Genomic DNA, 11,006 nt, shown 5'->3' on the forward strand with positions numbered 1-11,006 from the left:
AAACACAAAACTCGGAAGAAAGAAGGGCAATCAAAAAACAGAAAAGGAAAACCGGGGAACAGAAACTCAAGAAAGGGGAATGAATGGCTTTCAATCCTTCTTGGACTTTTTCTTCTTGCTCGACCCTGGTTCGGACTTGGGCGTACCGTTGACCTCTGCCTCGTCGGCCGAACGCTTCTTCTTGTCCTTCTTGTCCTTCTTGGGCGTCTCCTCGACACCGTTCGCCTGTTCCTTCTTGGCCTTCTTGAGCGCCTTGCGTTCCTCCTTGCTCAGCTTGTCTTCGCCGTCCGCAGCGGCAGGGGTGGCGGGCTCGGATGCGGCAGTGGCGACCTCGGACTTTCTCGCCTTCTTGAGTGCCTTTCGCTCTTCTTTCGAGAGCTTCTTCTCGTCGGCGTCGAGCGAAGGCTTGGAGGGTGTAGAGGGGAGCATGGATGGTGCGATGGCGGCAGCGGCAGCCATGTCGCTGGGACCGGCAGCGTCGGCAGCGGCGTTGTACGATCGACCACCGGCCTCCATCTGGAAGGGCTTCTGCTTGTAGCCCTGGTCGCCGGCAGCGTTCCTCGCTGATCGCATACCCGAAAGGCCGCTCTGCATCTCGAGAGCACGCAGACGCGACTCGAGCTTGGCACGCGCCTCGATTCCAATAGAAGGAGCACCCTCGTCGCTCTTGGAGTCGGCGTCGGCGAGCGCATCGAGACGGATGGAGAGTGCAGCCTTGGTGGCAACCATACGAGCCATCTTACCCTTGAGCTTCTGTGGCGCCTGACCGACGAGCGAGCTGTGGTAGATGAGACCGTACTTGGGCGTGTCGTGCTTGGTCTTGAGCGCACGGAAGAGAGCCTTTTCGGCGCCGAGGATCTGGACGGTGGAAGCGGGGTGCTTGGCGAGGTTCATGAGCGAACCGGCGTGGCTGATGAGACGCGCGCCAACGAGGTCGCCGACGAGCGCGGTGAGGTTGGGAGCGATGGCGGCCATGCGGTTCTGGAGGTACTGGTAGAGCTGGGTGCGGTACTGGGTGATGGAGATGACCTGGTCGCAGAGGCTCCAGATGTGCTCGAGATCGGTTTCCGAAATCTCGGTACCCATGGAGATCTCTGCGGCAGCCTTGAGCGTCTCCTCGATCTCCTCGGGGAGGATCTCGCTGAAGTCGGTAGCAGAGGCGCTGGTTCGGAAGCCCATTGCACGGATGACTTTTGCGTAGGCGAGGTTGTCGGTGATGATCTTGCCCATCTCGGGGAAGTGCCAGCCGTACCACTCCTTGACACGCATGGCGTAAATGTTGATCTCCTTGTCGAGGTCGTCGAGCAGGCCGATGGCTTGTACGACCATGGTGTCGACCTTGTCCGGGCTGAACTTGAGCTTGTAACGACTCAAGCTGTGCGAAAGACCGAGGCTCATGGTGTTGAGGTCGCGGGGGTCGAGCGACTCGTCGCCGGAGGAAGAGGAGAGAAGGGTGGCCAGGTTCTCGCGGATGCCACGGTAGAGGTCGAGGAGCTCGGTGTCGTAAGTGACCTGAATGCCGAGCTTCTTCGCAATGTTGGAAGCTGCCGAGGAGGAAAGTGTCACAGTCAGTTAAAACGGGTTCCAAGAGTAGGGTGAAAGGTGTGTGTGTGCGGATACATACCAAGCTTGGATTCGGCGACAACGAGGCTCTCCTTGTCCTTGCCTTTGACGTCAACAATCTCTTCGGTGAGGAATTTTTTGAGGCTCTTGCTCATTTTTCCTTCATTGATGGCGGAGATGTCCTCGACTGCCTCGGCGGTGTTGGTGAAGCGGTGGATGGCCGAGAGCTTGAGCAGGTTGCTGGCGCCCTCCGCCGAGCCGAGCGACTCGTGGAGGTTCTTGGTAGCCTCGAGCTTGGACGAGTCCGAGACGTTGAAGAGGCAGAAGCCTACGGCTGTCTCGAAAAGTACCTTGACCATGATGAAAGAGATGCCAGGCTGCGGCAGTTAGGACGAAGTAGGGTGTCGAGATGTGGATGAGGGTCGGTGAGCAGAGATGCTCAATATGGTCTTCGAAACGACGAGGTGATCTATGGCGAGCAGAGGAATGCGTCTGATCCGTGCCTTTCCTCGAGAGCGATCGTCCGGACGGGGTGGGGTCCAGGAGAGGGTTGACGGATAGGGAGGGAGGTGTTGAGGAGACAACGATGATGGGCAGCGAAGAGTGCGAGACAAGTGTGAGTGGCCAGAGTTGCGATTTCGAGGTTTTGCCTGTGCCAGCTCTCGCCCGCCAATTTTTTTCTTTTTCTGCTTCTTCCTCTCAGCTTGTTGTCACGCGGCAGCAGAGACAGCAGCAGCAGCAGCCAGGATCCAGAATCTAGAAACCGTTCTCTTTTGCGAGTTTTTCCTTTTCTTCTTCGTCTCCACTCCAAAAAGCTAAAATTCATCTTCGAGTGGCATTCTGTTTAATAATCATGACAAATACAGGTGGACCTCTGTGGCATTCGCACGGCTTGTGACGCTGAGCGTGCTTTTGGACGCGCGTCCGATCAGCAAGCGACGCTGTCACTCCACCTCAATATTCCTCAGCCTCTATTGAATGTGTTGCTTGGATTACACCACATCCACCTGGTCCACCTTGTCTTCACCGTCGTCACTGCCGCAGTCTGCTTTCATCCGCCAAACATTCGCACCTCAACCAACATCGATCTCAGCGTCGTTCGTTCGACTTCCATCTCTACCTCACCTTAGTCCGTCACCATGGGTCAAGCTCCCTCCGGCGGAGCACCCGGTCGCGGAGGCAAAGACAACAAGAAAGACCAGCAGAAGAAATGGGAGCCACCCCTCCCAACACGTGTCGGTAAGAAGAAGAAGCGCGGCCCCGACTCTTCTTCCAAGCTTCCCGCCGTCTACCCCAACACACGGTGCAGGTTGAAGCTGCTCAAGCTCGAACGCATCAAGGATCACCTTTTGCTCGAGGAGGAGTTTGTACAGAATCAGGAGCGACTCAAGCCGCAGGAGGACAAGGATGCGGAGGAACGTACTAGGGTGGACGACCTCAGAGGTAGTCCCATGGCCGTGGGGACGTTGGAGGAGATCATCGACGACGAGCACGCCATCGTCAGCAGCTCTACGGGTCCAGAGTACTACGTTAGCATCATGAGCTTTGTCGACAAGGATCTGCTCGAACCGGGATGCAGTGTCTTGCTTCATCACAAGGCCATGGCAATCGTGGGTGTGCTGTCGGACGATGCCGACCCCATGGTCAGCGTCATGAAGCTCGACAAGGCTCCTTCCGAGAGCTATGCGGACATCGGTGGTCTCGAGACGCAAATTCAGGAAATCAAGGAAGCCGTCGAACTGCCGCTCACGCATCCAGAGCTGTACGAAGAGATGGGCATCCGCCCGCCCAAAGGTGTCATCCTCTACGGTGTACCAGGCACCGGCAAGACGCTTCTCGCCAAAGCGGTCGCCAACCAGACGTCCGCCACCTTCCTACGAGTCGTCGGCTCCGAACTCATCCAAAAGTACCTCGGCGACGGTCCCAAGCTCGTCCGCGAACTCTTCCGCGTCGCCGACGAGCACGCACCCAGCATCGTCTTCATTGATGAGATCGACGCGGTCGGAACAAAGCGCTACGACTCCAACTCGGGCGGAGAACGCGAGATCCAACGCACCCTGCTCGAACTGCTCAACCAGCTCGACGGCTTCGACACCCGACACGACGTCAAGGTCATCATGGCCACCAACCGCATCGAGTCGCTCGACCCTGCCCTCATCCGTCCGGGACGTATCGACCGCAAGATTGAGTTCCCGCTGCCAGACTCCAAGACCAAGATGCACATCTTTAAGCTCCACACTTCGCGCATGAACCTCGACGCGGATGTGGATCTGGAGGAGTTTGTCGCCATGAAGGATGATCTTTCGGGCGCCGATATCAAGTCATTGGTCACCGAGGCTGGGTTGTTGGCGTTGAGGGAGAGACGTATGCGCGTGACCAAGAAGGACTTTACTACGGCGAGGGAGCGTGTGATTGACAGGAAGAACGAGGGCACTCCTGAGGGTCTTTATCTGTAGTTCTTTTCCTTCAAGGTGTCCATCTTCCAACGCAATGCTACCGGATTTCAGTGTCGTTCATGCTGCGTGCATTGCTGTGCTCGTCTGGTGGCAAGCTGCTGAGCGGGGCAGCTGTTGTGAGGTGAGCATGCTAAGGGGTTCGGAATTCGGGCGTTGGGGAGAGCATCGGATTTCGGTGCGTGGCTGCCCTGAGAAGTGTCTCTTTTTCTGAAAAATGAGTTTGCCTCTTCTGAACCCTTCGTTCTTGACTCGCACACTTCAACTTCACCTACTCTGGCAACCTATCGCATCATACAGACCCTCCATCGGCACATCACTTGACCACCGCCGTCACACATCTCGACAGTTTACATCAAAATGGCGCACCTTCGACCGCTCATGGCGCCCGTCTACGTCCCCGGCACCGAACCGCTTCCACCAGGTGTCACCGAAGACGATCGTACCGAGATGACCAAGATCGCCAAATGGAACAAGATTGCCAACATGACGATGGAGTCGTGTCCTACGAAATGTGCTTTGTCGGGGGCGGCGGGGTTTGGGTTGGGAGCGTTTTTCTCGTTGATGTCGACGAGTTTTGCGGTTGACGATCCGCTGCGCAGAACAACGCTGGCTGCCAACGGACTGGCGAACTCGGGAGCAGCGGCGGTAGGTGCGGGGGAGTTGACAACGATGCAAAGTACGAAGGAGTTTTTCAAGCAGACGGGGAAGAGTATGTACAGGAGCGGGAAAGGGTTCGGTAAGGTCGGAGCGTTGTATAGTGGCATCGAGTGCTGTATCGAAGCGGTAAGTATTGGGTTGGAAGGTACGAGAAGAAGAAGAATAAGTGACTGACGAAGGTTTGGGCGAAAAACAGTATCGTGCAAAGAACGACTTGGTCAACCCGGTAGCGGCAGGGTTCGCAGCAGGCGCCATTCTGGCGAGAAACTCCGGTCCAAAAGCTGCGATCGGAGGAGGTGTCGCTTTCGCCGCTTTCTCCGGTGCTATCGATATGTAGTACGTATCTCACCCTCTTCATTTGACAGCCACAGAGGAGAAGAGTTTGTTGATACTGACAAGGATCCGATCTTGCTTTGTTGTGGAATACAGCTTCCGAAGAGAGACCCCGGACGACGACTGATCTGACCCAACCACTAACTCGAAGGGTCGAACGATCGACGCTTCGTAACAAGAGCTTGCTGGAGCGCAACTTAGACCCTGCCCCTCGCAGAAAAGCATCTTTCCACCCGCCTCTCAACTCAATCTGTACTTGTATCCCTCCTCTTTCATCGAATCTCGTTCGAAACCATGTTCACTCCGGGGTCATTCACCGACATGTCTGAGTGGCCCGCTCTTCACGCACACGCTTGAGTCCTCTGATTTCCGCTGCCCCGTTCCACCTCACACACACACACACACGCACTTGTCCATCAATGCAATCTTGCGGATCGACTTGGATTCCTCTGTTCACTAATACGGCTTGAACCTCCTTCCGCTCTTCAACCTCTCGACTTTGGCCTTATCCTCCTCGAACCTCCTCCTCAATCCCGCCAACTCCTCCCTCTTCCTCTCCCTCATCTGGAACCTATAAAAGTCCTCCAAGCCGGTTGACTTTTTCTTATCGTTCTCCTTGAATCCGTGCTTGGCGACGCCTACGCTGCCGCCGGCATCGGCGGGTGCTCCTGCACGACCGTACTTGCCTCCACCGCCGGGGGTGCGTTGGACGATGATAAAGCCGTCTTCGTCGAGGAGCTCGCCGGAGGGGCCGAGGGTGACGCCGCGCACGCCGATGCGGCGTGGGAGCGGGTGGGCGCGGCGGTAGTTGTACAGCGAAATGACCGAGTTGGAGAAGGCGGCGATGTCGGGCAGGGGAGGTCGGGAGAGGGTGTAGGTGGAGAGGAGGTGGGAGAGACCGGTGGGGGAAGAGGAGGAGGGGGTGTATTTGGGTGGTTTGGTGGTGATCAGATCGAATGCGCGTTGGAGGGAGGTAGGGTCGAGAAAAACGATGTGAGCGGAGGAAGCGGTGGAGAGCAAAGCGTTTCCCGTTGCGAGACGTGCATCCATGGGCGGTAGAGGTATGATCTGCGGTACTTTGGTTTTGGTGACTTTCTTCTTTCCCTTCTTGCCCGTGGACGTTGAGATTTGATGATGCTCTTCTTCTTCTCCTTCTACATCCTCGTCGGATTCTTCACCAACACCCCTCTCCTCCCTCTCATCCTCTTCCTCGACCACGCTCTGCCGTCGAAATTTGACCATCGAAACACCCCCGACCTTGCCAAACATCCCCCTCACCCCTTCCTCCGTCGCATCCACCGGCAGATTCGCCACAAACAACGTTCTATCCGCCGGCAACGCCTCCACTTTCTTCGATGATGATGACGCTGAACCGCTCGCTGCAGTGTGTTTTCGAACGTAGATCCAATGCGTCACATCCTGCTTGACAATATTCAACGGTACGGCTACGAAACCGTTCGATAGCGAGATAGCGGTCGATTTGGCATCTTTAGCTCTGCTGCTGGACGAAGAGGCAGCGGCTGTGTCGGTGCGGGACTTCTTTGCCATGATGGCGGATCTTCTCCCCGTAGCGTGAGGATTGCCGGAGAGCTGGATGGTGTGTTGTGGTATGCAGGTCGAAAGGGTTGAGTTGGTTGGCAGCTGCTAAGGGTCGTCGAAAAATTCTCAAAGTGTCAAAGCTTGAACTTTTTTTTTGGCCTGGTTTTCAGTGTGGAGTGCAACGAGATTTCTTCTTAAATTTCACAGCCGGCCGGATGAACACACTTTCCTTCCACCTCCGATATCCAGCAAAGACCTTCTTCTGCAACACACTTGTTCATCTGGTCCACTCGAGCAATGTGACCTCAGACCATCCACAACACCGGCAACAAGATCCAAGAAACATGTTTCGAGGGCAAGAAGATGACTAAAGTACAAATAAATTGAGAGGCAACCATGGCGATCTGATCCAACCACAAAAGCAAAGTGCTACTTGCATCGTGGCTGCGTTGACCCCACCTTGGCGCTTACCCCTTTCTACGACGAGAACAACCTCTTCTCGTAAGAGTGGAGACCATGCACTCCACCTTCCACCTGAGCGCTGGCGGTCCTCAACTCGAACCTGACCTGACCGCTGCCCACCGCGGTGCGCAGCTCGTACAGGTGCGGCACGCCCATATCCTGCAACGAGTGCTGCAGACCCGTGTACAGGTACGGCAGGAACTTCTTGACCGATCCCTTGTCCTGCACCGCACCGGCGACGCCCTGGGCGACCTTGACGGCGTCGCTCTCGGAAAAGTAGCGCTGCGTAGCGGCGTTTTCGTCCGAGGCGACCTTGTCGGCTTTGGCAGCGCCCTTGCCCGTAGCGCCGGCGATCTTGCCCTTCTTCTGGTGCTCCATGGCTTCGATGGAGCCCATACCGCGGTAGCCTTTGAGACGCTTTCCGTCGCGGTAGAAGTAGTCGCCGGGCGATTCGGTGGTTCCGGCGAGCAGTCCGCCCATCATGACGGCAGAGGCACCGAGAGCGAGCGCCTTGGCGATGTGGCCCACGTTGGAGATACCTCCGTCGGCGATGACGGGAACACCGAACTTGGAGGCGAACTCGGCGACGGCGTGCACGGCAGTACCTTGAGGTCGACCGACGGCCATGACTTCTTGAGTGATGCAGATCGAACCGGAACCCATGCCGACACGCAGGGCGTCGGCACCGGCGGCGATCAGGCTGGCAGCCTGCTCGCGGGTAACGACGTTACCTGCGACAACATCGACCTGAGGGTAGGTCTGCTTGATCCACTGGATCATCTCGATCTGGTACACCGAGTTGCCCTGGGACGAGTCGAGGATGACCACATCCAAACCAGCCTCGACGAGCAGACCGAGACGCTCGCGATCCGAAGGACGCGTTCCGATGGCAGCGGCGCAGTAGAGCTGCTTGCTGTCGGGTTGCTTGGATGCGAGAGGGTAGTTCTGGTTCTTGAGCAAGTCGGAACGAGCGAGCAAGGCGACGAGGCGACCCTCGGCGTCGACGATGGGCAGCTTGCCCTTCTTGCTGTCGCGGAGGATGGTGTTGGCCTGCTCGAGAGTGACGCCCTGCTTGGCGGTGACGAGGTCGGTGGTCATGACCTCGGAGAGCGGGAGGCTCGTGTCGCGGAACTGGACGTCACGGGCGGTGACGATACCTAGCAGCTTGCCGTGCATAGCACCAGTGTCTAGATTCGAGCAAAAGCATTCGCAGAGACGATATACGAACAGAAGTCAGTGGATGCGTCCATGAGAATCACGTCGAATGCGAATGGCGGTCAAAATGCGAGTGAGGCGGGAATCGGATCAGAGTTGATAATCGCATCCGCACACACTCTCCCAGGTCTAAGGGAGAGGCTCGGAAGAACGAAGGTTATATGCAATTTGGTTGTTTCATCTTTCGAGTCGAGGGTATCGATTGCTGGTGTGTCGAAGATCGTAGTGGAAGAACGAAGCAGTGGAATGCGAGACTTACCAGTGATGGGGATACCACCGAAACCAAGACGCTCCTTGACATCGAGAACGTCACCCACGGTAGCCTTGGGGTCCAGGCAGAGGGGCTCAGTGATGAACCCGTTCTCGTACTTCTTGACCTTGCGCACAACGCTAGCCTGCTCCTGAGGGCTCATGTTGTTGTGAATGACACCCATGCCGCCCATAAGCCCCATGGCGATGGCCATCTCGGTCTCGGTGACCGTGTCCATGGGCGAAGAGAGGAAGGGCGTGTTCAAGGTGACGTTCTTGGTGACCTTGGTGCGAAGGCTGACGTCCGAGGCGTTGAAGTTGATGAAGCCCGGGAGCACGAGGAAGTCGTTGTAGGTGAGACCGCCGTGCTGACGAGAGTCGATGAGCTCGGCCATGCTCAAGCCGTCGCCGTTGGCGTAGGTCTTGAGGTGCTCGAGCGCCTGGGAAGGCGAGAGGACCGCCACGTCCTGGGGGATCTGAAGACCGTTGCTAGCGGGCATCTTGATGAAGGGTCGTCGATGGTAAGGAGGAAGATGTTTGTAGGAGGTGGCTCTTTTGGCGAAGAACAGATTAGGAAGGAAGGTGTCGCTCTGACCTTGGACAACTTTTGTGCTCCTGCTGCTGCTGCTGCTGCCGTCCAACACTGCTCAGCCACAGCGTGCCAGGAAAAAAGTTGCTCTCCCTCTCCAATGGAAAAATTTCCAGCTTGAGACGGAATTAAGACGCTCGCACCTCGTCCATGAAAAATTTCAATTCAGTCGCAATCCACGCGATGCCCGACACGAAAGACACCACTTTAACAACGGTCAACATTGTCCGCGGGAAATTCTTAGAGGCAAAGGATTGTTACATCTAGTATCCTCACAAAGCTGTCCTTTCGCTCGGCCTGCACTCAACCCTCTTTGGCTGCTCTCCACCATGCCATATGCACACGGTGTGGGTAGCAAATGTTCGCCAGCCTGAAACATCACAGCCTCATCGTTCAGTCGATCAATATGACTTTGCACATTAAGAGTCCCGACTGCCATATCAACGATGCACGCCGCTCACCCTCTCACCCAAAGCGAGCCATCTTCCTCGGCGGACCATTTCCATTCGCATAATGCCCCCCGTCCTCCTCATCCTCATCCTCCTCATCCAGCCCGTACAGCCCCCCAACACCGCCACCACCCAGCAGATCCTCCACATCCACCCCGACCATATCGCCGTACTCCTCCACGACACCCTCGAACGTCTCCTGCAATTTGCTCCTCTGCTGCGCCTTCTCGAGCTGGATCAGAATGTCCTTGTTCTGGCGATAGATCCTCGCTTTCACCTGCAATCGGTACTGCTTGACCTGCTGCGCATCGTCCAGATCCAGGTTCATCAGCTGGACCATCTCGAGCACTCGCGACCACTGTCTCGGCGCCAGCTTGTGCTCTAGCCGTTTCGCCTCGATCCAGCCCTTGTCGACGGGCGCGTTGAGTTTTCCTTCCGCTTTGGCGATTTCCACAAACCCACCGGGGGCGAGAAGTCTGCGAAGATCGTTCCCGTCCCGTAGACGATCGAAATCTTCGCTCGGATCTTCCACCGTCAATTCCCGAACATTGGGTCTCTGTCGAATCGCGTCGTACACGGTGGTGTAGAGCGCTGCACCATGACCCTGCTTTTGGAACGGTGGGAGGATAACGAACTGGCTTAGTCTTATTCGTGATGAATCCGGCCAACACCAGAATTTGTACAGGGATGTATAGCCCATAAAGTGGTATCCCGAAGCGGATCGTTCGTAGAGCGTGAAGAACTCCCAGTTGCTTTCGTCCTCCGAGATATAGGAGGCTCCTTCGATGAACAGTAGAACGAAGAGCTGCATGCGTCGGTGGTACTCTCGGAATCCAGGAGTGGACCAGGTGGAGCGGTAGATCTCAAACACCCTCGCGTCCGGGTCGTCCTCCGACAGCGTCGATGTCGAGGCGAGCGATGCACTGTTCTTGCCTTTCCCCTTGTTGACTTTCCGGCGTGTATAGCTGTGCACCTTTTCGCCAAAGGGCTTGAAGGCCTTGTCCGCCTCGACGGCTGCCGCAAAATGCTCCTTTGCACTAGACGAAGAGGTGGACAGGTGATCTGGTGGCAGAAACTCCTTGATCTTGCCTTCGACGTCGTCGAGTTTTGCGGTGGTGGATTCGTTCTTTGCGCGATAGCTCACGTCGATCAACGGTACCAGGCTGCCCGATGCAACGTTGAGGTTGATGCAAAGTCCTTTGTATCCGTAGATCGTCTCGGCCTCGCCGTAGATCGGATAGGTGAACGTCGGGTGGAACGCCGAGTCGGTGCCGTACGGAGACCCTATCAGGCGTATCGCCGTCGATGTGGTGCTGTTTGCCGACCACGACTCTGTCATCTTGGCCAAGCAGGAGTCAAAGTCCAGGTCGAGTCGGTGAGGATGTCGTGAGATGTGAGATGCTGTCTTTGCCGAATGCTTGATACCAGTCTAGCAAAATGCGCTGGTGATGGCCTCTTCAGCCTCAATGCAGCGTGTGCGATATGCTGTGGCAA

General features: G+C 56.5%; 5 protein-coding genes across 5 annotated transcripts; 1 reads left to right on the forward strand and 4 right to left on the reverse strand.

Moving 5' to 3' along the window:
* Positions 1–90: 90 nt before the first annotated feature.
* PHSY_001662 (hypothetical protein) lies at positions 91–1,922 on the reverse strand (the record flags this gene model as incomplete). Its single annotated transcript, XM_012332290.1, has 2 exons — positions 91–1,544; positions 1,625–1,922. 2 exons carry the CDS (start codon positions 1,920–1,922, stop codon positions 91–93), a joined length of 1,752 nt encoding a protein of 583 aa, XP_012187680.1.
* A 780-nt stretch (positions 1,923–2,702) lies between these two features.
* Positions 2,703–4,019, forward strand: PHSY_001663 (hypothetical protein; the record flags this gene model as incomplete). Its single annotated transcript, XM_012332291.1, has 1 exon — positions 2,703–4,019. One exon carries the CDS (start codon positions 2,703–2,705, stop codon positions 4,017–4,019), a length of 1,317 nt encoding a protein of 438 aa, XP_012187681.1.
* A 330-nt stretch (positions 4,020–4,349) lies between these two features.
* On the reverse strand, positions 4,350–4,931 carry PHSY_001664 (hypothetical protein; the record flags this gene model as incomplete). Its single annotated transcript, XM_012332292.1, has 1 exon — positions 4,350–4,931. The coding sequence occupies one exon, from the start codon at positions 4,929–4,931 to the stop codon at positions 4,350–4,352; it is 582 nt and encodes a 193-aa protein (XP_012187682.1).
* A 534-nt stretch (positions 4,932–5,465) lies between these two features.
* Positions 5,466–6,557, reverse strand: PHSY_001665 (likely small subunit rRNA processing protein; the record flags this gene model as incomplete). The annotated part of the gene is made up of 1 exon (XM_012332293.1): positions 5,466–6,557. The coding sequence occupies one exon, from the start codon at positions 6,555–6,557 to the stop codon at positions 5,466–5,468; it is 1,092 nt and encodes a 363-aa protein (XP_012187683.1).
* Positions 6,558–7,025: 468 nt separating this feature from the next.
* PHSY_001666 (hypothetical protein) lies at positions 7,026–10,851 on the reverse strand (the record flags this gene model as incomplete). Its single annotated transcript, XM_012332294.1, has 3 exons — positions 7,026–8,197; positions 8,485–9,104; positions 9,533–10,851. The coding sequence occupies 3 exons, from the start codon at positions 10,849–10,851 to the stop codon at positions 7,026–7,028; spliced, it is 3,111 nt and encodes a 1,036-aa protein (XP_012187684.1).
* Between the last annotated feature and the right edge of the window lie 155 nt (positions 10,852–11,006).

Source organism: Pseudozyma hubeiensis, assembly GCF_000403515.1.
Source record: "Pseudozyma hubeiensis SY62 DNA, scaffold: PHS19, whole genome shotgun sequence".
Taxonomy (NCBI): Eukaryota; Fungi; Basidiomycota; class Ustilaginomycetes; order Ustilaginales; family Ustilaginaceae; genus Pseudozyma; species Pseudozyma hubeiensis.